The sequence below is a fragment of the Manis pentadactyla genome, chromosome 4, assembly GCF_030020395.1.
Source record: "Manis pentadactyla isolate mManPen7 chromosome 4, mManPen7.hap1, whole genome shotgun sequence".
NCBI lineage: Eukaryota > Metazoa > Chordata > Mammalia > Pholidota > Manidae > Manis > Manis pentadactyla.
Genome location: NC_080022.1, coordinates 80,002,825 through 80,029,578, shown reverse-complemented (window position 1 = coordinate 80,029,578; position 26,754 = coordinate 80,002,825). Strand labels below are relative to the sequence as shown.

The following is a 26,754-nucleotide window of genomic DNA, read 5'->3' as shown; positions in this document are numbered from 1 at the left end:
GGGAGTGGCGCTCACGTCTGGGGGAAGGAAAGAGCTGTTTCCTACTTCCTGGCTGCAGCACCTTTCTCCACTGTTGGAACCAGTGGGCCAGCCCACAAGTGTAAGTCTCTGTGCTTTGCCTCTGTAGCTGCAGTAGGCAGGGCCTCCCTCTGGCTGGCCTGACGCCAGGGCAGGGACTGCTGGTTTGGGAGGTGGTGCCGGCAGTCCAGGAGGAAGGTGCAGCAAGGTGCGTATCACAGTGAGGGGTCTCAGGGCTGAGCATCCAGCCAGGGGGATGGAGCGCTGAAGTTCCTGAAAGTTCCCAACCTGCTGGGCAGAGCACGCCCAGACAACTTTGTCCACCTATCCTTTCTCCCGTGCAGCAAGTTCCGTGCAAATCCTGACCCTTCAGCAACCTCTTGCTGCTAGGGAGTCTCTCAGACCGCCCACATTTTATTTTTCCCAGAGCATCCAGATGTGGATCTGTGTCCTCCACAGTTGGCTGGAATCTCAGTCTCTCCAAGTATTCCACCTGTCTTAGCTTTTTGACCCCACTAATTTCCAGAGCACCATGCAATGTAGGTTTATGCTCCCGTAACAGATCTCTAGGGCATGGTGTTCAGCAGTCCTAGGTTTCCACCCCCTCCCCGCTCCATTTCTCTTCCTCCTGCTGGTGAACTGGGGTGGGGAAAGGGCTTGGGTCCTGCTGGATCAAGGCTTTCGTACATTACCCTGTTTCGTGAGGTCTGCTCTGTTCTGTAGGTGTATGCTGTCTGGTGCAGCCTTCTTTCCTGTTGCTCTTTTAGGATTAGTTGTATTAACTGTATTTTCATAACGTGTGGTTTTGGGGAGGAGTTCTCTGTCTCACCTCTCATGCCTCCATCTTGAATCACTCTATACCATGCAATATGGTCCTTTTATTTTATCTAATAAAATTGTTTCATGCCTACAACCTTTGTAATGATTTTTTTTAATGTTAATGATCTTAGAGGCTATTTTTACATGAGGAAATTAATTGACAAAGCTATCAACTAAAAAGAATATCAACTACACTTCAATTGAAAAAAGGATAAAAAAAAAGTACAGTTGACCTTGAGCAATGAGGGGATCAGAGTTACTGACTCCTGCACAGTTGAAAATCCACATATAACCTCCAACTACCCCAAAACTTTACTAACACCCTACTATGCAAGGCTAAATAACACTGAATTTTTAAAGTATCCCTTATAATTCAGCACATATGACAGAATAAAGGTAGCAGCATTTTTTTACTTATTTCTAACACTAAAAATGCAAAAGAGAAAATAATAAATATACAGTAATTACTTATTAAACTTTGACTTAGTATGTGCTGAGCAATGTACATAACTCATTTCATTTCATCCTCATACTGACCCTTTCTAGGGTACTGCTATCCTTGTTTTACAGATAAACAAATTAAAGTTCAGAGAGCTTAAATAAACTTGCCAAGGTTACAATAAGTAAGCCCATGCTTTAAAGCCATGAAGATATACCATCCACAAATATGCATTTTATCTGGAAATTCTGGATTTACCTCCTAATTAATCTTATAGAACAACTGGAAAAAAGAAGCAACAGTGGACTGCTTGTAATTTCATCTACCTTCACTTTCTCTGTTAATTCTTTACTGGTAATGTTAATAAGTAGCTACAGTTAAAAAAAAATTTTTTTTTTAATCTTAAGACAAAAGAAAAAAGAGGTTAGATAATCTACATACTAGATTATGAACTGTCAAATAATTAAGATTGTAGTTCACATTGAAGAAAACAGTTACAAAAATTAAGTTCATGGATTCAGGTGAAAGTCCTTACCTCTTGACTGATTTTTATGTAAATAATCTATAAAGAAAACTGAGAAAGCCACAGGAATATCTCCACTAAGAAAATTTTTTTAAAAAAGGAATAAAATTTTACTCAGTATTAGCATACTAGCCTTGATTGTTTCTTCAGATACTTGGTTCTGTAATGCTTTCAAAGCTTCATCTTTCTTCATATTTTCCTTTTCCATTTCCTGAAAACATACAAATTGGTACCAAAAACATAAGTATGTGTATAATTATTTTAGCATTAGTAACAAGCTGTTAAAAACAGCTGATTTGACTAGAATTAAAGGTCTGTTAAAGAAATACAAGTGATTAGCTTTTAAACAGCACTTTATAAAGATTTTACCCCTTTGCTTTCCATCAAGAGTCTGTCTAATGATTCAAGATGATGTTGTTTACATATAATATCTTGCTGCAAGATGGACATTGTCTTTTCTTGTTCTTTAAATTGTTGGTCTTTTTTCTCTAGTTGTGACTCAAGCTAAATATAAAAACAGGATTTATTAATTTTCAGATAAAATTTTTTATAACATTTCAAATATTTAGGAAAAAATATAATACATGTTAAATTACTACTAAAATTATATGGATTTTTGCATTTTGTCAAATTTCCTTCAGTTAACCATCTTTTAGAAAGCAATGAAATCACACACCAACATGTTATCCCTTTCATCCCTCATTAATACTATGCTGAAATTGATCAGTATCATTCTCTGGAGTGATTCATTCTCATACCTGTTTTTTGTGCTTTTACTACAGAAGTAGATCCATGAATAATGTGTAATGCATTTTTCTGTTTTGAAAATTTACAAACAGATATTAACACTTCTGCAAGTTTTAGCAGCTTGGTTTTTTTACTCAATATTGTTTCATATATTTATCCATGGGTATTTATCCTTATATCCATATGTGGATTTAATTCATTAACTTTTATGACAGTATAGTATTTCACTATAACAACATATTAGTTTGTCTACTCTTCTACTCAATAACAACTAGATATTCTACATTTTTACCATTATAACAATGTTATAAACATTGTTTGTACATGTCTCTTTATGTACATGTAATAAAGTTTCTTTAGAAAAGACCACCTAGAGTAGACTTTCTGGTTGTAGGATATGCACATTAGACATTTCTCTTCAAAATGAATTAAAACTTATACTTCCATTAGAAATATACAATGAAACTCCCTACAAATCCACCAATTGGAGTTATTAAACAGTCAAACTTCTGTGAAGACAAAAAAACAATATTATTGACATGTGTATATGTATACATGTTATATACACACAAGTACAAAAATTACATATATGACATACATCATACATATAAAAATAAGGCAGCATAAGATTAACTAGAAAATATTACAGCCAAGGAATTCTGCAATGAAAACTGAAATTAAAACAATGAGGTGAAAATTATCAAATAACATCAAAATTAGAAGAACAGAAATAAAAAGAATTGAAGTGGACAGAGCTTAAGGAACCTGTTGGATACCAGCATGCACACCAATATGTGCATCATGGGAGTCCAAGAAAGAGATAATAAAGAAAAAGGGACATAATGAATAAATGAAGCAACAATAATTGAAAACATTCTAAATTTGATAAAAGATATGTATATAAATATCAAAGAATCTCAGCCAAAACCAAATAAGATAAACTCAAAAGAGACCCATACAAAGACCCATTATAATCAAACTTTCAAAAGGCAAAGAGAAAGCACTTAGAGATAAGTGATGATTCTCAGTAAGATTACAAGCAGATTTCTCATCAAACGTTGGAAGCCAGAAGCCAGTGGACTGATATATTCAAAAGAAAAAAAACTGTCTACCAAAAATCCTACACCCAGCAAAACTGCCCTTCAAAAGTGAAGGGGAAATTAAGATATTCCCAGGTAAATAAAAGCTGAAGGAGTCTGTGACCACTAGATAGCCCTGCCAAAAATGCCAAGGGAGTTCTACAATGGGAATGAAAGGACACTAGACAGTAACTTGAAGTTGTATGGAGAAACAAAGATCTCAGTAAAGATAAACACATTGGTAATTATAAAAGCTAGTACTATTGTGACAATGGTTTGTACTGTACTTCTTGTTTTCTACATGATTTAAGAGACTAATACATTTTTAAAGAAGTTATCAGTGGAATGGGAGGAAAGATGGTGGCATGAGAAGAGGTTGAAATATCCTCCCAAAACCACATATAACATGAAAACACAGCATATACAACTAATCCTGAAAGAGTGACCAGAAGGAAACTGCAAAAGATGGATGACATCTGGGGAAAATTGAAGATCTCATGGAAAAGGATAAAGTAGCAAAACTGCAATCTGGCGGGACCCAAGCCATCCCCACACCCCAGCTCACAGGAAAGAGGAAGAGAAACAGAGCAGGGAGGGAGTAGAAGCCCAGGACTGCTAAATACCCAGCCCTGGAGATATACTCCGAGAACAAGAACCCACATTGCATGGTGGTCTGGAGATTAGAGGGGATGAAAAGCAGGGACAAGCAGAATACTCAGAAAGACTGATTCCAGCCAGTTGTGGAGAACAGGAACACAAACCAGTCACTCTGGGACAAAAAAAAAGGTGGGGGCTTTGAGAGACTTCCCAACAGTGAGAGGGGTGCTAAAGGGCCAAGGATTACACAGAGCTTGCTGCTCAGGAGAAAGGACAGGTGGACAAAATCATCCCGGCACTCAGCCCAGCAGGTTGGAAACTTTCAGGAGTTTCAGGTGCTCCATGCCCCTGGATGGCAATACAGCCCCAAGGCCCTCACTGCGATATGCATCCTGCTGCTCCTTCCTCTCAGCAGGCACTAGTTCACAAACCAGCTGCCTCTACCATTGTGCTGAGCCAGCCAGAGGGCAGCCCTTCCTACAGCAGCTACAGGGGCATAATGCAGAATCTGCTCACTGTGTGCTCAGCTCACTGGCGCCAGCAGTGGAGGATGGCAATGAGGCCAGGAAGCAGGAAAGAGCTCTTTCCTCCTGGAAGGCACTGGTGTCACTTGCTTGCTACCCCCACCATTGCTCCAGGCCAGCTGGAGCACAGCCCGGCCTATGGCAGCTACAGGGATATAACGCAGAGGCTGCTCCCTGTGTGCTCAGCACACTGGTGCTGGCAGTGGAGACAGGCAATGCAAACACAAAGCAGGAAGGAGCTATTTCCTCCTGGCAAGCACTGGAGCCACTTGTTTGCAACCCCCACCATTGATCCAGGCCAACCAGAGGGCAGCTTCACCTATGACACCTACAGTGGCTTAACGCAGAGGCTGCTCTCTGTGTGTGTTCAGCCCACTGGCCCAGGGAGTGGAGGCAGACACTGCTGCAGGAAACAGAAAAGACCTCTGTCCTCCAGGTGACCCGCGCCATTGCTCCAGGCCAGCCAGAGGGCAGCCCCGCCTATGGCAGCTACAGAGGCTTAATATAGATGCTGCTCCCTGTGTGCTTGAACCACTGGCCCTGCGGTGGAGGCAGGCACTGCAGTGGGGAAACAGGGAAGAGCTCTTTCCCCCCGGCAGGCACTGCTCTCCTGCGACCCCCGCCATTGCTCCGGGAGCCAGGCAGTTCTGGAGAGTAGAGATTCATGGCACTAGAAGGTACTGCCTACACAAAGTTTCCATTCCATAGTCTCAAGTAGCCTCAAAAGAACTCTGCTCAAGCCAAAATCCCTTAAACACCAGAAAGAGGGCTCAGTGAAACTGAAATTACCAATCTTCTTGATAAAGATTTCAAAATAAAAATCACAAACAGCTACAAAAAAATATTCAACATCCCATGAATGAATTTAAGATAGAGATAGAGACTTTGAAAAATAAAGTGGCTGAAATGAAACATACAAGGAAGAATTTAAAAGCAAATTAGAAGAGGTAGAGGAGATGGTCAATGGAATAGAAATTAGAGAACAGGAATACAAAAAAGTTAAGGCAGAGAGAGAGAAAAAAGGACCTCTAGGAATGAAAGAATATTAAGAGAACTATGTGACCAATCAAAATGCAAGAATATTTGCATGATAGGGGTCCAGAAGAAGAGAGAGAAAAGGCAATAGAAAGTGTCTTTGAGGGAATAATTGCTGAAAATTTCCCAGGTCTGGGGAAGAAGATAGTCTCTCAGCAATGGAAGTGCACAGATCACCCAACAAAAGGGACCCAAAGAAGACAACACCAAGACATATAAAAATTAAAATGGTAAAGATCAAGGACAAGGATAGAGTATTAAAAGCAGCCAGAGAGACAAAAAAAGATCATAAACAAAGGAAAAGTCATCAGGCTATCGTCAGACTTCTCAGCAGAAACCTTACAGGCCAGAAGGGAGGCCTAAACAGGAGGGCCTCCAACTAAGAATACTCTACCCAGCAACATTATCATTTAAATTTGAAGGAGGGATTTAAAATTTCCAGATAAGGAAAAGTTGAGGAGATTTACCTCCCACAAACCATCTCTACAGTGTATTTTAAAGGGACTACTCTAGATGGAAGTGCTCCTAAGGTTAAATAGCTATCACCAGAAAAAATAAAACCACAGTAAAGGAAGCAGACCAATTAATTACTAAGCAGGGCAAAATTAAATCAGATACCCAAAAAGTCAGTCAAAGGTTACACAAAGAATACAGAATAGGATACCTAACATATAAATAGAGGAGGAGGAAGAAAAAGAGGTGGGGAGTGGGTAAGAACCTTTAGATTGTGTTTGTAATATTATAATAAGCAAGTTAAGTTGTACTGTAAGACAGTAAGGAAGCCGCCCTCGAATCATAGGTAACCATGAATTTAAACCCTGCAATGGCAATAAGTTCATGTCTACCAAAAATCACCCTAAATGTAAATGGACTGAAGGCACGAATCAAAGGACAAAGAGTTATAGAATGGATAAAAAAGCAAGAACCACCAATATGCTGCTACAAGAGAGTCACTTCAAACCTAAAGACACACACAGACTACAAGTGAAGGAATGGAAAAAAGATATTTCATGCAAATAATAGGGAGAAAAAAGCAGAAGTTGCTGCACTTGTATCAGATAAAATAGAACTCAAAACAAAGAAAATACTAAAGAAGGACATTATGTAATGATAAAGGGGTCAGTCCAACAAGAGGATATAACCATTATAAATATCTATGCACCCAACATAGGAGCACCCAAATATGTGAAACAAATACTAACAGAATTAAAGGGGGAAACAGAATGCAATACATTCATTTTAGGAGACTTCAACACACTACTCCTTCCAAAGGACAGATTAACCAGACAGAAAATAATTAAGGAGAGAGAGGCACTGAACAACACATTAGAACAGATGGACCTAATGAACAACTACAGAACACTCTACCCCAAAGCAACAGGATACACATTCTTCTCAAGTGCACATGGAACATTTTCCAGAATAGACCACATACTAGGCCACAAAAAGAGCCTCAGTAAATGCAAAAAGACTGAAATTATACCAACCAACTTCTCAGACCACAAAGGTATGAAACTAGAAATTTATTGTGCAAAGAAAACAAAAAAGCCCCAAAACACATGGAGGCTTAACAACATGCTCCTAAATAGTCAATGGATCAAAGACCAAATAAAAAGAGATCAAGTAATATATGGAGACAAATGAAAACAACAGCTCAACACTCCAACTTCTGTGGGATGCAGTGAAGGAAGTTCTAAGAAGAAATTACATAGCAATACAGGTCTATCTAAACAAAGAAGAAAAATCCACATGAACACTCTAAACTCACAATTAATGAAACTAGTAAAAGAAGAACAAATGAGGCTCATAGTCAGTAGAAGGGACATAATAAAGATCAGAGAAAAAAATTAAAATTGAGAAGAATAAAACAATAGAAAGAATTAATGAAATCAGGAACTTCTCTGAAAAAATTAACAAAACAGATAAACCACTAGCCAGACTTATCAAGAAAAAAAGAGAATCTACACACATAAACAGAATCAGAAATGAGAGAAAAGAAAAATCACTATGGACACCAAAGAAGTACAAAGAATTACGAGAGAATACTATGAAAATTATATGCTAACCAATTGGAAAAGCTAGAAGAAATGGACAATGTTCTAGAAAAATACAACCTTCCAAGACAGACCCAGGAAGGAACAGAAATTCTGAACAGACCAATTATCAGCGATGAAATTGACTTGATAATCAAAAAACTACATAAGAACAAAACCTGAGGATCAGATGGCTTAACCCCTCGATTTTATCAAACTTTTAGAGAAGATTTAATATCCGTCCTCCTTAAACTGTCCAAAAAAGTAGAAGAGGAGGGAATACACCCAAACTCATTTTATGAGGCCAGCATCACTCTAATACCAAAAAGAAAATTACAGACCAATATCCCTGATGAACATAGATACAAAAATCCTCAGCAAAATATTAGCAAACTGAATTCAAAAATACATAAAAAAGACCATCCATCATGATCAAGTGGGATTTATTCCAGGGATGCAAGGATGGTACAATATTCAAAATCCATCAACATCATACACCACACTAACAAAATGAAGGACAAAAATTACATGATCACCTCAATGAAAAGGCATCTGACAAAACTCAACATCCATTCATGATAAAATCTCTCAATCAAATGGGCATAGAGGGCAAGTAACTCAATATAAAAAAGGCCATATATGACAAACCCACAGCCAACATCATACTTAACTTTGAAAAGCTGAAAGCTTTTCCTCTAAGATAAGGAACAAGACAAGGATGCCCACTCTTTGCTCTTTCATTCAACACAGTACTGGAGGTCCTAGCCACAGGAATCAGACAAGAAAAAGAAATAAAATGTATCCAGATTGGTAAGGAAGAAGTTAAACTGTCACTGTTTGAGATGACATGATAATTTACATAAAAACCCCTAAAGAATCCACTCCAAAACTACTAGAACTAGTAACTTAATTCAGCAACATTGCAAGATACAAAATTAATACACAGAAATCTGTTGCATTCCTATAAACTAACAATGAACAGGCAGAAAAACAAATCAGTATAAAATTTCATTTACAATTGCATCTAAAATAATTAAATACCTAGGACTAAATCTAACCAAGGAGGTGAAAGACCTATACCTGGAAACTACAAGACACTCACGAGAGAAATTAAAGAAGATACCAATAAATGGAAATACATCCCAGGCTCATGGATAGGAACAATTAATATTGTCAAAATGGCCATCCTGACTAAAGCAATCTACAGATTCAATGCAATTTCTGTCAAAATACAAAATTCTTCAACAAACCTGAACAAATAGTCCTAAAATTGATATAGAACCACAAAAGACCTTGAATACCCAAAGCAATCCTGAGAAGGAAGAAAAAAACCGGGGGGATTAGGCTCGCCAACTTCAAGCTCTACTACAAAATCACAGTAATCAAGAAAATTTGGTACTGGCACAAGAACAGATGCATAGATCAATGGAATAGAATAGAGAGTGCAGATACAAACCCACACAAATACAGTCACTTAATATACAATAAAGGAACCATGGATATACAATGGGGGAATGACAGCCTCTTCAACAACCAGTGTTGGCAAAATTGGACAGCTATATGTTAGAGAATGGAACTAGATTATTGTGTAACTCCATACACAAAAGTAAACTTGAAATGGATCAAGGACCTGAATGTAAGTTATGAAACCATAATAAAAATTGAGACGAATAAAACAATATGTCGTGAAAAAATAAAACTCTTAGAAGAAAACACAGGGAAAAATATCTTGAATATAAACATGAGGAACTTTTTCCTGAACACATCTCCTCATGCAAGGGAAACAAAAGCAAAAATGAACAAATGGGACTACATCAAACTAAAAAGTTTCCATACAGCAAAGGACACCATTAGCACAACAAAAAGGCATTCTACAGTATGGGAGAATATATTCGTAAATGACATATCCAATAATGGGTTAACATCCAAAATATACAGATACATGCCTCGACACCCAAAAGCAAATAACCCAATCAAAAAATGGGCAGAAGATCTGAACAGACACTTCGCCAAAGAAATTCAGATGGCCAACAAACACATGAAAATATGCTCCACATCGCTAATCATCAGGGAAATGCAAATCAAAAGCACAATGAGATATCATCACTTCACACCAGTTAGGATGGCCAACATCCAAAAGACAAGAAACAACAAATGCTGGCAAGAATGCAGAGAAAGGGGAACCCTTCTACACTGTTATGTGAATATAAATTAGTTCAATTGTAGAAAGCAGTATGGCGGTTCTTCAAAAAACTCACAATAGAAATACCATTTGACCCAGGAATTCCACTCCTAGGAATTTACCCTAAGAATGCAGCAGCCCAGTTTGGAAAAGACAGATGCACTCCTATGTTTATCGCAGCACTATTTACAATAGCAAAGAAATGGAAGCAACCTAAGTGTCCATCAGTAGATGAATGGATAAAGAAGATGTGGTACATATACACAATGGAATATTCACCAGCCATAAGAAGAAAACAAATCCTACTATTTGCATCAACAAGCATGGAGCTACAGGGTATTATGCTCAGTGAGATAAGCCAGGCGGAGAAAGACAAGTACCAAATGATTTCACTCATATGTGGAGTATAAGAACAAAGCAAAACTGAAGGAGCAAAACAGCAGCAGACTCACAGACTCCAAGACGGGACTAGTGTTTACCATAGGGAAAGAAAGTGCGGAGAGCAGGAGGGGAGGGAAGAGGAAGGGGATTAAGGGTACTATGATTAGCATACATAATGTAGGGGGGGCACAGGGAATGCAGCAATAGCACAAAGAAGACAAGCTGTGACTCTGTAGCATCTTACTATGCTGATGGACAGTTATTGCAAAGGGGCATGTGCGGCAGACTTGATAATATGGGTGAATGTAGTAACCATAATGTTGCTCATGTGAAACCTTCATAAGAATGTGTATCAATGATAACTTAATAAAAAAGTTGTTAGCGTAAAAGTCAGTATTACTGTAACTTAAGTTTGTCATTTCAAACTTCTTTTTCACCTATATTAATGAACTAAAGCATTTGAAAGAATTAGTTTATGTTTTATATACTAAGTATATAATGTATAAAGATGTAATTTTGTGACATTAACAACAGAAAGAGGTGGAGATGAAGCTATAAGGAACAGTTTTTGTATGTTACTGAAGTTAAACTGGCATAAATTCAAATTAAAATGGTATAACTTTAGGATGTTAAATATAATTCCCATTGTTCCCACAAAGGAAATGGCTACAGAATGTACACAGAAGGAAATGAAAAATGAATTTCAAAATTTCACTATAAAAAATCAACTAAACTCAAAAGAAGATGGTAATGTAGGAAATTAGGGATACAGAGCTCTAAAGCATATAGAAAAATATCATGATGACAGAAGTCTCTCCCTATTGGTAATGAAATATAAATGGTTAAACTATGCAATCAAAAGACAGAGACTGGCAGAATGCATAAATACACATGAGCCAACTATATGTTGTCTACTAGAGATTCGTTTGAGATCCAAAGACACAAACAGGTTGAAAGTGAAAGAATGGAAAAACATATTTCAATGGAAATAGAGAGCAGGGGTAGCTATGAAAATTTCAGACATGATAGACTTTAAATCAGAAAAGATCATAAGAGACAAGGAAGGACATTATATATTACCAAAAGGTTCAATACAGCAATAAGATAAAACAATTATAAACAGAAATAAATACTTGTATATATGGTCAAATGATTTTTGACAAGGATGCCAAGACTATTCAGTGGGGGAAAAGCCAAAGGCCAGTCTTTTCAACAAACAGTGCTGAGAAAACTCGATATCCACATGGAAAAGAATGAAATTGAACCCTTACCTAGGAAAATCAACTCAAACTGGATCAAGGGCCTAAATGTAAGACCTAAAACAACAAAATGTTTTAGAAGGAAACAGGACAAAAGCTTCCCAACACTGGATTTGGCAACAATTTCTTAGATTTGACACCATGGGCATAGGGAATAAAAGAAAAAATAAACAAACTGGACTTCATGAAAATTTTTAAACTTTGTGCATCCAAAGACACTCTGAACACAGTAAAAAGGCAATCCACAAAATGGAAGAAAATATTTGTATATCATATACTTGATAAGGTATTCATATCCAAAATATATAGAGAATTCCTAAAACTCAATAAAAACAAACAGCCCTATTTAAAAATGAACCAAGGATTTGAACAGGCATTTCTCCTAAGAAGCACATGAAACCATTCTAAACATCACTGATCATTAAGAGATGCAAATCAAAACTACAATGAGATACTACTTTACACTCATTTGGATGGCTACTATCAAAAAAACAAAAAACAAGTGATTACAAGGATGTACAGAAACTGGAATATTTGTGTGCTGTTGTTGGTGGGAATGTAAAATGGTAGAGCCACTGTGGAAAACAGTATGGCTGTTCTCCCAAAATTTAAAAATAGACTCACCATATGATCAGCAACCCCACTTCTGGATGTATACCCTAAAGAATCAAAATTAGGGTCTCAAAGAGGTATTTGTACACCCTCATAATCATAGCAGCATTATTCACAATAGCTATCATATGGAAGCAAACCAAATGTCCATTGACGAATAGATAAGCAAAATGTGATATAAATATATGGAATACTATTTAGCCTTATAAAGGAAGAAAATTCTGCAATATGCTAAAACACGGATAAACCTTAAGGACATTATGCTAAGTGATAAGCCAGTCACAAAATGACAAATACTGTATATGATTCCACTTAATATGAGATGCTTAGAGTAGTCAAAATCATACAGAAAGTAGAATGGTAATAGCTACAGGGAGGGGAGAACATGGAGTTGTTTAATGGGTATACAGTTTCATTTCTACAAGATGAAAAAAGTTAAAGGGATGAATGGTGGTGAAGGTTGCACACAAATATGAATGTATTTAATACCACTGAGCTATAAAAATGGTTAAGATGATAAATTTTGTTATGTGTATTTTACTGCCAAAGAAAAGCTAAAGAATGCTAAATAACTTAAGGATCATTTCCTAAAACATGAATGTATTGAAAAAGTTTCATGAGTAAACTAGATTAAATTACATTACATTTTCATGGAAGCTGATTCATGAATTATCAGGGAGACCTTTGACAAACTTATGCCAATTCTCTGCAGTAGCTCAGTATTTGAGCTCTCAGATATATCTTCCTAAAATTTCTGCCACTCTCAGATTGTATAATAATACACTAAAATATGGAAAAATGGCTTTGCAATAAAGTTTACTGAATATTAATTACAATTCTGAAAAAGAGGAAATAACTCAAATAGCAGCCATTTTGTGACATGAAGCTATTAAAAATTATCTTTCCTTGGGAGGGATAAGGGGATTAAGGAGCACTGTAATTTGTACATCTCTCCCTCTTATTATTTTGCTAATACCTGTCTTATTTATTGTAACATTAGAGTAAGTCTTAAAATGAGGTACTATCATATTTGTCTTTTGGCTATTCTAGTTTCTTTGCCTTTCCATTATAAAACTTAAAATCAGCTATCTATGAATATAAAAAATTTACTAGGATTTCAACTGGAAATGTATTAAATCCTAAGGTGAATTGATATCCTAAATATACTGACCTTCCAATCCACAGAAATGGTATTTCTTTCCATTTATTTAGGTCTTCTTTGATTTCTTCAACACTTTGTAGTTTTTAGCATACATATATTCATTCCACATATTGTGATATTTATATGTATGTATATTTTTACAGCTATTATAAATAGTATTATTTAAAATTTTTTAGCTTCCAATTGTTCTGTTGCTACTATATATAAATACAAAGATTTTTGGATATTAACCTTGAATCCTGTGAACTTGCTCATTAGTTTTAGGTGATTTTTGTAGATTCTTTGGGATTTTCTACACAGATAATTCTGTTTTCTGAAAACAGAAATAGCATTGTTTCATTCCAATCCAAATGCCTTTTGCTTCTTTTGGGCTTTGAAGAGGGGTGATGAGAGCAGATTTTCTTGCCTTGTTCCTAATCTTAGAGGGAAAGTATTTAGTATCTCCCCATTAAGATAATAAATATAGGGTTCGTTTTGTTTTGTTTTTGGCATATGCCCTTTGTCAGGTTAATGAAATTTCCCTCTGTTCCTAAGTTAGCTGAGAGTTTTTACCATGAGAAAATGTTGAATTTAGTCAAATGCTTTTTCTGCATCTACTAAGATGATTATGTGGGGAATTTTTGGTCTGCTAGTATGGTAGATTACATTGTTTTCTTTCTGAATGTTGAAGCAGCCTTCCATTCCCAGGATAAACCCCACATATTTATGTTTTCGTGTGTGTGTGTATGTGTCTGTGTGTTATAGAATTTGATTTGCTAACATCTTGTTGAATGTTTTTGCTTCAGTGTTCATGAGATATTAGTAGCAGTCTATGTTTCTTTTCTGGTACTTTCTGTCTCACTTGGTATCAGGGTAATGCTAGTCTCATCAAATGAGTTTGGAAGCAATCCTTCCTCTTCTGTATTCTGGAAGAGATTGTGTAGGACTGTTGTTATTAGTTTTTTTTAATGTTTGTAAGAATTTAACAGTGAAACCATTTGGGTCTCGAATTTTCATTTTTGGAAAGTTCTTAAACTATGAACACAACTTCCTTAATAAATGTAGAACCATTTAGGTTACCTATTTCTTCTTGAGTATTATTAGTTTGTCTTTTTGAGGAACTGACTTATTTCATATCAGTTGTCAAATTAATGTGCACAGAATTGTTTGTAGTATTCCTCTATTAACCTTTAATATCTGTGAAGGCTATAGAGATATACTCTTATTCATTCTGATTTATGTAATTTTGTGTTTTCTCTCTTTTCTTCTTGGTCAGACTAATTAGAGGTTTAAAATTTTCTTGATCTTTTCAGAGAACCAGCTGTGGGCTTCACTAATTTTCTCTACTAATATTTTCATTTCAAATTTTAATTCTTTTCAATTATGCTTTTTATTATTTCCATCTTTCCATTTCCTTTGGGTTGGCTTTGCTCTCCTGCTAGTTTCTTAGGGTAGAACTTTAAATCATTGATTTTTATTTATTTTCTTCTAATACCTATCTTACTTATGAAGGGGTCTTATACCAATATACCCATTAGTAAGTTGAAAATATCATAAGTCAAAAATGCATTTTATAACCTAACCTTCCCAACACTGTAACTTAGCTTAGCCTACTTTAAACATGCTAAGAACACTTACAGCTTACAGCTGCAAAATCATCTGACACAGAGCCTATTTTATAATAAAGTACTGAAATTGCATGTAATTTATTTAACACTATACTGAAAGTAAAAAGCAATAGCTGTATGGGTACAGAACGGTTCCAAGTGCATCAGTTGTTTACCCTCATGATCACATGGCTAACGGAGCTGCAGCTTGCTGCTATCCAGCAACAGAAGAGTTTCCTACCACATATTCCTAGCCCAAGAAAAGACCAAAATTCAAAATTCAAAGTAGAGTTTCTACTGAATATGTATCATTTCTCACTGTTGTAAAATCAAAAAATCATAAGTTGAACCATCATTAAGTCAGGGAGCATCTGTATACCCACTTACTGTTATATATTTCCAAGAACTGCTCTAGCTGCATTCCACAAATTTATGTTTTTTTTCATTTTCATTCAAATGAAAGTTTAAAGTATCTTTATTTTCCCTTGAGACTTACTCTTTGACACATGGATTATTTAGAAGTGTGTTGTTAACTTCCAAGTATTTGGGGATTTTCTGGATATCTTTCTGTTAAAGGTTTCTAGCTTAATTCCATTATCGTCAGAGAACATACTATTTATGGTTTCAAGTCTTTTAAATTTGATAAGGTTTATTTTATGATGTAGGGTATGGTGTACCTTGGTGAATGCTTCAAGTGCACTGGAGAAGTATGTGTATTCCATTGTTGGTTGGAATATTCTGTAAATGTCAGTCAGGTTAAGCTGGTTGACTACTGTTCAGGTGAGTTGTATATCCTCACTTAGAATATTTCACAGAAAAGAGTACTGTTGATATCCCCAACTATAATTTTGGATAATTTATTTCTCCTGTCAGACCTGTTCACTTTTGCCTCATGTATTTTGAAATTCTATTAGTTACATACACATTTAGGACTACTATGTCTTCTTGTTGAATTGAGGCTTGTATCATTATGTAATATTCCTCTTTATCCCTGGAAGCTTTTTTGCTCTTGAGTCTACCTTGTCCAATATTTATATAGCCACTCCAGCTTTGTTTTGATTGTTTGCCTGGTACATCTTCTTCAATCCTTTTATGTTTAAATTATCTACATCTTTATATTTAACATGGATTTTGTAAAGAGAGAGACTTGTTTGTGTTTAATCCAATCTCATAACCTCAGTCTTTTATTTGGTGTGTTTAGAACATTTATATCTAAAGTAATATTTGATATGAATGGATTTAAGCATGCCCTTTCATTAATTTTCTCTGCCTCCTCTGTTTTCATTCCTGTTTCCCCTTTCCAGTTTTCCTTTAAATATATTTTTTCAGAATTCTATTTTGGTTTATCTATTGGCCTTTTTACTATATCTTACAGTTTTTTAGTGGTTGCTCTAGGAAATTATACGTATTTAACATTTCCTGTTTACTCAGAATTAAGAATTTTTCACTTGAAATGAAATATAGAAATTTTATAAGAATATAGGTCCCTGTACTCTTTTCCTCTTATACTGCAGTTGTCCAATGTAGCACATCAAAATATACTGAAAACCTCACTACAGTGCTCTAAATTTTTTCTTTCAACTGACAGATTATCATAAAAATCTTAGGAGAAGAAAAGTAGTCTATTGTATTTAACCGAATATTTACTGTTTTCGTTGCTCTTCATTCCTGAGGTTCATTCCAACTTTCCCACTGGTATTATTTCTCTTTTGCCTGAAGAACTTTCTTTAGTATTTATTTTAGAACAAGTCTGCTGGTGACAAACTCTAATTTGTCCTTCATCTAAGAATGTCTTTATATGTCCTAAGGAATATTTTTGCTGGACATAAAATTATAAGTCAACAGTTTTTCTCCTTCAGCACGAATAAAAGAAACATTGTTCTGTCTTCTACCCTTCATGCTTTTTTATGAGAAATATGCAATAATTTTAATCTTTGTTTCTCTGCATGTAATGTGTTGTTTCTCTCTGGCTGCTTTCAAGATTTTTTGTTTTGGTTTTCAGCAAGCATTTTAATGTGTCTAGAAGTGGTTTTCTTAGATTTTATCCTCTTTTAGCTTGTTGAATTTGTAAATTTATTTCCTTCACTAAATTTGCAACATTTTCAGTCATAATTCCTTCAAATATTTTTTGCACCTACCTCATTCTGTTCTCTGCTATTGTCCCATAGGTCCCTGAGAGTGTTCACCTTTTTCCAAATCTTTTTTCTTCCTTCTCTGTTGTTCAGATTGAATCATGTCTTTTGCTCTATATTTCAAGCTCATATTTTTTTCCCCTTGTTACCTCCATTCTGCTATTAAGTCACATTATCTGTTTTTTACTTAGTCTTGTATTTTCGGTCTCACAGCTTTGGTTTTTACTCTTTACTTTTAACCCAAGGGTAAGTGTCTACTCTCAACCTTCAAGGGATTGATATTTCTAGTGGAGAAGAGGCTACAGAATCATTCTTAGTTTGCTAATGTCAAAAAGCAATGATTAAAATGGAAATGGCAGGAGTACTATATAAGAAAGCATTGTAAAATGATCCAGAAGTAATGGGACTCTAATTATAGTACTTGCCATTAACTTTTCTGTCTTTTTTTCTCATCTATTAAAGAAAAAAGAAAGTTGAGCCAGTAAGACTTAAAGTTCTTTTCAGCATCACATTCTAAGTATACATTTTATCTACTTGGGAAAATATAACATCTTACTTTTTCAATCTGTTTTTCCATTTCTTTATGCTGTTCAAGATGAATTTTTTTTGCCTTTTCAAAAGCTAAACAAATTTTCTCATGCTCTGTATTCATATTGGTTTCTAGACTTCTTATCTTTTCATTCTTTTCCTAGAATTACAAAAACACTTCAGAAGAAAATAATTGAGAACTAATTTTATATAAAAGTACATTAGTAAACCATTAGTCATTCTCTTTTCTTTATAGAATAATAGTAGTTACTACGTGAAACTTCAAAAATATTAATTATAAAAAAGACAAAATGGTTATCTAAAAAAATTGTATCAAAATCAGATTAAACTTTTAAAAACGAGAAGCATATCAAAGAAGTATTACTTCCTTCAATTTTACTAGAATAAACATAAGAAACATTAAATAATAACTTGCCATATAAGTTTATTAACTTAAAAGAAAGAAACAAAACATTAATAATCAGAAGAGTTTAACAGAACTTATACTTTCCCATTTGGCACATCTTACAATAATGATACTAAAACAAACATTCTGTCACAAATTAAGTGCCTTAATATCACAGTGAATTAGTAGCCAGAAAAGGTAATTTTTACCATAAGCTCTTGCTCTAGTTCTGCATTCTTTGCAGCAATAGAGGAATAAGCAACTATTTTTTCTTCCAGCTGTTTCTCTAGAGTTAAAAGCTGAGAACATTTCTTTGTCATCTAAAAACACAATGAAATAAATAAAAAATATTTCTAAAAATTATTCTTAAGAATAAGTGACAGTTTAGGAGAAAAATACTGAAGGGAGGACCGGAGACATAACATAGCTTGTTCCATCTATGTAATACGTAAGTAATTTAATTCAAGCCCCTATGTCCAAGTAGGATTGCACCCTAACTCATTTCTTAAAAGTAGCTGTTAAAGACTGAAATTAGTATAATAAAATGTTAACAGTAATTATTTCTGGTAATAGAATTATCAGTGATTTATTATCTTCTTTTTCCCTTTCTTTATTTTCAACAAGACTGTGCTAATTTTATAATTTAAAAAGTTATTAATGTCATACTTGACAATTTTCTAAGTAAGCTGATGGCTGCAGTTACAGCCTGACTCAATCTCCCTTTCCGCTGTTTACATAAATTCCTACCCCAGCGATCTTTTCCTTAGTCTTGGCTACAGATTTTAAGATGAGAAATCAGACATTTAAAAAGTGTCCCCAGTGACAACTGCAGCTTCTGGTGTGAAGGTTAAGTATAACATACACATGCGGTCTTGGATCAAAATTACCTAGTAAAACATTCCTGTTCTGACCTCAGTGGAAGTGAAGATCAAATATTCACAAAACATAATTATCCCCTTTTTCAGAATGTAATCCAAGCATAACTACATCAGATTCATATGCAGTTATTTAAAAATGTATTCTTGGGCCTTATTCTGTATCTACTGAATCAGAATCACTGGAACAAGATCCAGAAATCTCCAAGTTTAACAGGTTTCCCATGTGGTTCTGCTGTTTGCTAAATTTGAAATCCTCTATTACCACTCCTTTTCTTCCAGTTACATAATCTAAATTCTATACTTGTAAATATGTGTTAGCTATATTAACTTACACTTCAGGAAATAATACAGTGTGATACAGTGTAAGTTCCACCAAATCTGAGACCTTTTAGCCACTAGAGTGTGTTTTCCTACTTTCAACATAAAATCCAAAGGTTTCCAAATACAGATTTAAAAGAACTTGTAATTTATACGATACTATTAATTTTTTTAAAGGTGTAAATCTAGACTTACAATCTTTACAAAGCCCTATAACAAAACTTTTTTTTCTTGTCTCAAATTTAGTATATACGAACAGCTAAATTCAAGCTTACTTCACTTTCAAGTTTGCGAGAGTTTGAAGCTTTCTCTAGCAGCTCCTCTTGAATCAGCTGAAACTGACTAGTTCTTTGGGCCATATTAACTTTCAAATCAGAATTCTCAGCTTCTATTTGCACCAACTTTGTATGTAGTTCTTCTATTCCAGAAGCAAGCTTTTGCCTTTCTTTTTCATATTGTTTGTTCACAGTATGTTGATTTTGACCTTTTATATTTTCTGCTAATAAACATACAAGGAAAATTGTTCATATAAAACTTAGAATAAGAACCTATTACAATTTTGATTCAATTATAAAAAAGTTTAGTTTCTGATCTAAAGAAAACTAGAGCATGGAAAGTGAGACATACATTTAATGAAGACATATAATAAGTAAGGCACTTTCTATGAAATACATAATGAAATGGGAATAAGTTCTTCTGAATCACTTACTTTTCTAGATTCCTCCATACCAAAAAGATAATTCCTTTGTGCCAGAAAGAGTCTACTCTACCTTTAAAAATCCCCTATGTTGGATATAAATCATGGGAAAAAAATCATTGTTAAAAAAGCCGTCCTGTCTCCTTAAACTGAAGTTAATCATAAAATCCCTTTTGAAAACTTGAGATCATTAAGAATATTTTGAAATACTGCATACAGATGCAGATTCAAAAGCTGATAAGAATAATCCCTCCTTAGTCCAAATTAGATGAGTTCAGTGATGTTTTTAAAACTACTGAGGGTTATCAGAGGCAGCGGTTTGAATTCACCCTTTCTCCATCATAAAAGTATACACTTACCCCCACCCCCAAGGCAACCAAGCTTACAGGAGGAGTGCTTTAAAGAGGTATAATACAGATGACTGTGAGAACACACATAGATATGGAAACAGACATACTATGCCTTCAAGAATTGCGTAAGTAGTCATTTCCCATCAATTCTCCATATCCCTATTATTTCACTTTCTACGCCATCCATCCATCATTGGCTCTGCTCTTCTTTGATGTCAGAGAGTTTATGACATATTATATTTATCACCACCTCTAATTAGCATTCCCTCTGCTAATCCCATTATTTGCTTCCCTATTCTAATTATTTAGATATTTAATTTCCTCTGTTGTTATTTCTGCTGCTAACATCCAATCATATTTAAAGATTAACCATGAGAAAGATGCATATGTTAGCCATTAGGGCAACCACTAAAATAATAAATGGGTATAGTTAATTAATTATTAGCAGAGATTAAATAAATGGAGTACTAAATAGAAGAAGAGAAGAAAGATGAACAAAAGACCAATAGAATAAATATCAAACAAATACCAAGATGGTAGACTTAAAGCCCAAAAAGACTGTTTATATTAAATGTAAGTAAACATTACAATTAAAGAGCAAAATATGATGGTTTATGAAGAAAGAAACAATTATATCCTTTTTATCAGAAACTCACTTATATATAAAGGTAAAGATTAAAACCAATGGAAAAGTTATACCAGACAAATTGATAAAAAATAGCTAGCATGAACTATCAGAAAGAAAAATTAAGAAAACAATTCCACTTATAATTGCATTGAAAAGAGTAATACCTAGGAATAAATTTAATCAAGAAAATGAAAGACCTGAACACCAAAAACTAAATATTGATGAAAGAAACTTCAGATACAGATAAATGGAAAGATATTTCTCCTCATGGATTGGATGAATTAATATTATGAAAATGTTCATACTACACAAAGAAATCTAGATTCACTTCAACCCAATCAAAATTCCAATGGCATTTTTTGAATAGAACAAATGATCCTAAAATTGTATGGAGCTGCAAAACAGCCAAAAAAATCTTAAGAAAGAAGAAAGTTGGAGGCACCACACTTCCTGATTTCAAACTATATCACAAGGCTATAGTAATAAAAACAGTGTGGTATTGGCATAAAAACAGAGATAAAGCTCAATGGAACAGTATAGAAAGCCCAGGAATAAACCCACACATATAAGGTCCATTAATTTACAACAAAAGAGCGAAGAACATATAATGGGGAAAGGATAGTCTCTTCAATAAATGGTGCTGGGGAAACTGGACAGCCAGATGCAAAAGAATGAAACTGGACCACTATCTTTTACCATGGACAAAATTCAACCCAATATGCATTAGACTTGAAAATAAGACCTGAAACCATAAAACTCCTATTAGAAAACACAGGGAAAAGCTCCTAGACATCACTCTTGCTGACATTATTTTGAATTTGACACCAAAAGCAAAAACAACCAAGTGGCACTCTATCAAACTAAAAAGCTTCTGTGAAGCAAAAGGAATTATCAGTAAAATAAAACCAATAAGGGGTTAATATCCAAATTATACAAAAAACTCATACAACTCAATAGCAAAAAAATAAACAATCTAATTAAAAAATGGGCAGAGGGAGAGAGAAGCCAAGATGGCAGCGTGAGTAGACCAGCAGAAATCTCCTCCCAAAACCATATATATTTTTGAAAATACAACAAATACAGCTATTCCTGAAAGAGTGACCAGAAGACACAGGACAACAGCCAGACTACATCTACACCTGTGAGAACACAGTGCCTCATGAAGGGGGTAAGATACAAGCCACGGCCCAGCGGGACATGAGTGCCCCTCACCCTAGATCCAGGTGGGAGGAGAGGAGTCGGAGGGAGAAGGGAGAGGGAGCCCAGGACTGCTAAATACCCAGTCCTAGCCATCCACACCGAGAGCACAGACACAGAGTTCATGGGGTGCTGGATACTAGGGAAACAGAACAGTAAAACCTGTGAGCGGGTCCCTGCAACTGGTGCCCCTGGGACAAAGAAAAGCAAGGGCTTTTTGAAAGTCTTAAAGGGACAGGGACCCCACGGCTGGACTGAAGCATCCTGGGACACTTAGCCCAGCAGCTGGGAATCCCAGGGAACCTCCGGGCGACCTAAAACCCTGGGTGACAGCGCAGCTTGGAGGCCCCTCACAGTGATAAACAGCCTCCCACCCATTCCCCCTCCGGCACAGCCCCACCATAGCAGAGCAGCAGCCTGAGGCCGGCCACACCCACAGCAGAAGGGCAGAGCTTCTTTCACAGCGGCCGGGCAAGAATCAGAGATCCCATCTGCATGTAGCTGCCCAGCACAAGCTGCTAGGGGTTGCTATTCTCCCAGGAGATGAAGGCCACAAAATAGCAAGAAGGGACATTCTCCCAGCCAACACATGTACCAGCTCCCAAAAGCTACATTTATTGCCATGAAAAGGCAGAGTTATCTGATCCAGACCAAAATCACACAGACAACCTCTGAGAAGGAGCTTGGAGAGATAGACTTAAGCAATCGTCCTGAAAAAGAATTCAAAATAAAGGTCATAACCATGCTGATGGAGCAGCAGAGAAAAATACAAGAGCTAATGGACAAAGTAGAGTGGGAGACTACAGAAATAAAACAATCTCTGGAAGGACTGCAAAGCAGAATGGATGAGATGCAAGAGGCCACTGATGGAATAGAAACCAGAGAACAGGAACACATAGAAGCTGACGCAGAGAGAGATAAAAGGATCTCCCGGAATGAAACAATACTAAGAGAACTGAGAGACCAATCCAAAAGGAACAATATCCACATTATAGGGGTACCAGAAGAAGAAGAGAGAGAAAAAGGAATAGAAAGTGTATTTGAAGAAATGATTGCTGAAAACTTCCCCAAACTGGTGGAGGAAATAATTGCTCAGACCACAGAAGTGCACATAACTCCCAACAAAAGGGACCCAAGTAGGACAACACCAAGACACATAATAATTAAAATGGCAAAGATCAAGGACAAGGACAGAGTTTTAAAGGCAGCTAGAGAGAGGAAAAACATCACCTAAAAAGGAAAACCTATCAGGCTATCATCAGACTTCTCAACAGAAACCTTACAGGCCAGAAGAGAATGACATGATATATTTAATGCAATGTAACAGAAGGGCCTTGAACCAAGGATACTGTATCCAGCACGATTATCATTTAAATATGAAGGAGGGATTAAACAATTCCCAGACAAGCAAAAGTTGACGGAATTGGCCTCACACAAACCACCTCTACAGGATATTCTAGAGGGACTGCTCTAGATGGAAGCACTCCTAAGACTAAATGGATGTCACCAGAGAAAATAAAATCACAGCAAAGAAAGTAGACCAACCAAATACTAACTAAAGGCAAAAAATAAAATCAACTACCCACAAAAGCAGTTAAAGGAAACACAAAGGTGCACATAATAAAACCCCCCAATATAAAGAATGTAGGAGGAGGAATAAGACGGGAGAGAAATAAAGAATCACCAGAAAGTATTTATAATAGCTCAATTAAGGGAGTTAAGTTAGACAGTAAGATAGTAAAGAAGCTACCCTTGAACCTTTGGTAACCACAAATCTAAAGCCTGCAGTGGCAATAAGTACATATCTTTCAATAATCACCCTAAATGTAAATGGACTGAATGCACCAATCAAAAGACACAAAGTAATAGAATGGATAAAAAAGCAAGACCCATCTATATGATGCTTACAAGAGACTCAACTCAAACCCAAAGACATACACAGACTTAAAGTCAAGGGATGGAAAAAGATATTCCATGCAAACAACAGGGAGAAAAAAGCAGGTGTTGCCGTACAAGTACGAGACAAAATAGACTTCAAAACAAAGAAAGTAACAAGAGATAAAGAAGGACATTACATAATGATAAAGGGCTCAGTCCAATAAGAAGATATAACCATTATAAATATATATGCACCCAACACAGAAGCACCAGCATATGTGAAACAAATACTAACAGAATTGTAAAGGAAATACAATGCAATGCATTCCTTTTAGGAGACTTCAACACACCACTCACTCCAAAGGATAGATCCACCTGACAGAAAATAAGTAAGGACACAGAGGCACTGAACAACATACTAGAACAGATGGACCTAATAGACATCTATAGAACTCTACATCCAAAAGCAACAGGATACACATTCTTCTCAAGTGCACATGAAACATTCTCCAGAATAGACCAAATACTAGGCCACAAAAAGAGCCTCAGTAAATTCAAAAAGACTGAAATTCTACCAACCAACTTTTAAGACCACAAAGGTATAAAACTAGAACAAAATTGTACAAACAAAGTAAAAAAGCCCAAAAACACATGGAGGCTTAACAACATGCTTTTAAATAATCAATGTATCAATGACCAAATCAAAATATAGATCAAGCAATATATGGAAATAAATGACAACAACAACAGAAAGCCCCAAGTTCTGTGGGACTCAGCGAAAGCAGTAATAAGAGGAAAGTATATGGCAATCCAGGCATATGTAAAGAAGGAAGAACAATCCCAAATGAATAGTCTAATGTCACAATTATTGAAATTGGAAAAAGAAGAACAAATGAGGCCTATAGTCAGCAGAAGGAGGGACATAATAAAGATCAAAGAAATAAATAAAATTGAGAAGAATAAAACAATAGAAAAAAATCAATGAAACCAAGAGCTTGTTCTTTGAGAAAATAAACAAACTAGATAAGCACCTAGCCAGACTTATTAAGAGAAAAAGAGAATCAACACACATCAACAGATGCAGAAACAAGAAAGGAAAAATCACGAGAGACCCCACTGAAATACAAAGAATTATTAGAGAATACTATGAAAAACTATATGCTAACAAGCTGGAAAACCTAGAAGAAATGGACAATTTCCTAGAAAAATACAACCTTCCAAGACTGACCAAGGAAGAAACACAAAATCTAAACAAACCAATTACCCGCAATGAAATTGAAGCAGTAATCAAAAAACTACCCAAGAAAAAAAACCCCGGGCCAGACGGATTTATGTCGGAATTTTATCAGACATACACAGAAGATATAATACCCAATCTCCCTAAAGTTTTCCAAAAAATAGAAGAGGAGGGATACTCCCAAACTCATTCTATGAAGCCAACATCACCTTAATACCAAAACCAGGCAAAGACCCCACCAAAAAAGAAAACTACAGACCAATATCCCTGATGAACGCAGACGGAAAAATACTCAACAAAATATTAGCAAACCGAATTCAAAAATACATTAAAAGGATCATACACCATGACCAAGTGGGATTCAAACCAGGGATGCAAGGATGGTACAACATTAGAAAATCCATCAACATCATCCAACACATCAACAAAAAGAAAGTCAAAAACCACATGATCATCTCCATAGATGCTAAAAAAGCATTCGAAAAAATTCAACATCCATTCATGATAAAAACTCTCAACAAAATGGGTATACAGGGCAAGCACCTCAACATAATAAAGGCCACATATGATAAATCCACAGCCAACATCATACTGAACAGCGAGAAGCTGAAAGCTTTTCCTCTGCAATCAGGAAAAAGACAGGGATGTCCACTCTCCCCACTGTTATTCAACATAGTACTGGAGGTCCTAGCCATGGAAATTAGACAAAACAAAGAAATACAAGGAATCCAGATTGGTAAAGAAGAAGCTAAACTGTCACTATTTGCAGACGACTTGATATTGTACATAAAAAAACCCTAAAGACTCCACTTCAAAACTACTAGAACTAATATTGGAATACAGCAAAGTTACAGGATACAGAATTAACACACAGAAATCAGTGGCTTGCCTATACACTAACAATGAACTAATAGAAAGAGAAAGCAGGAAAACAATTCCATTCACAATTGCATCAAAAAGAATAAAATACCTAGGAATAAACCTAATCAAGGAAGTGAAAGACCTATACCCTGAAAACTATAAGACACTCTTAAGAGAAATTATAGAGGACACTAACAAATGGAAACTCATCCCATGATCTTGGCTAGGAAGAGTTAATATTGTCAAAATGGCCATCCTGCCCAAGGAAATATACAGATTTGATGCAATCTCTATCAAATTACCAACAACATTCTTCAACAAACTGGAATGAATAGTTCAAAAATTCATATGGAACCACCAAAGACCCCGAATAGCCAAAGCAATCCTGAGAAGGAAGAATAAAGTGGGGGGGATCTCACTCCCCAACTTCCAAGCTCTACTACAAAGCCACAGTAATCAAGACAATTTGGTACTGGCACAAGAACAGAGCCACAGACCAGTGGAACAGAATAGAGACCCCAGATATTAACCCAAACATATATGGTCAACTAAAATTCGATAAAGGGGCCATGGACATACAATGGGGAAATGACAGTCTCTTCAACAGTTGGTGCTGGCAAAACTGGACAGCTACATGTAAGAGAATGA

General features: G+C 35.7%; 1 protein-coding gene across 9 annotated transcripts in view; it reads right to left on the bottom strand.

The window, feature by feature from the left end:
- CCDC18 (coiled-coil domain containing 18) overlaps positions 1 to 26,754 on the bottom strand; it is a 202,971-nt gene that overhangs the window by 107,327 nt on the left and 68,890 nt on the right. For 8 of the 9 annotated variants that reach the window (XM_036906533.2, XM_036906534.2, XM_036906528.2 and 5 more), the window contains 5 exons: positions 19,534 to 19,757; positions 18,272 to 18,382; positions 17,685 to 17,816; positions 2,169 to 2,303; positions 1,933 to 2,010 (listed from right to left, as the gene is read on the bottom strand). In XM_036906533.2, the coding sequence (XP_036762428.2) occupies positions 1,933 to 2,010; positions 2,169 to 2,303; positions 17,685 to 17,816; positions 18,272 to 18,382; positions 19,534 to 19,757 (680 nt within the window). The remainder of the gene's footprint in view (positions 1 to 1,932; positions 2,011 to 2,168; positions 2,304 to 17,684; positions 17,817 to 18,271; positions 18,383 to 19,533; positions 19,758 to 26,754) is intronic. The other variant, XM_036906529.2, reaches the window with a different exon arrangement.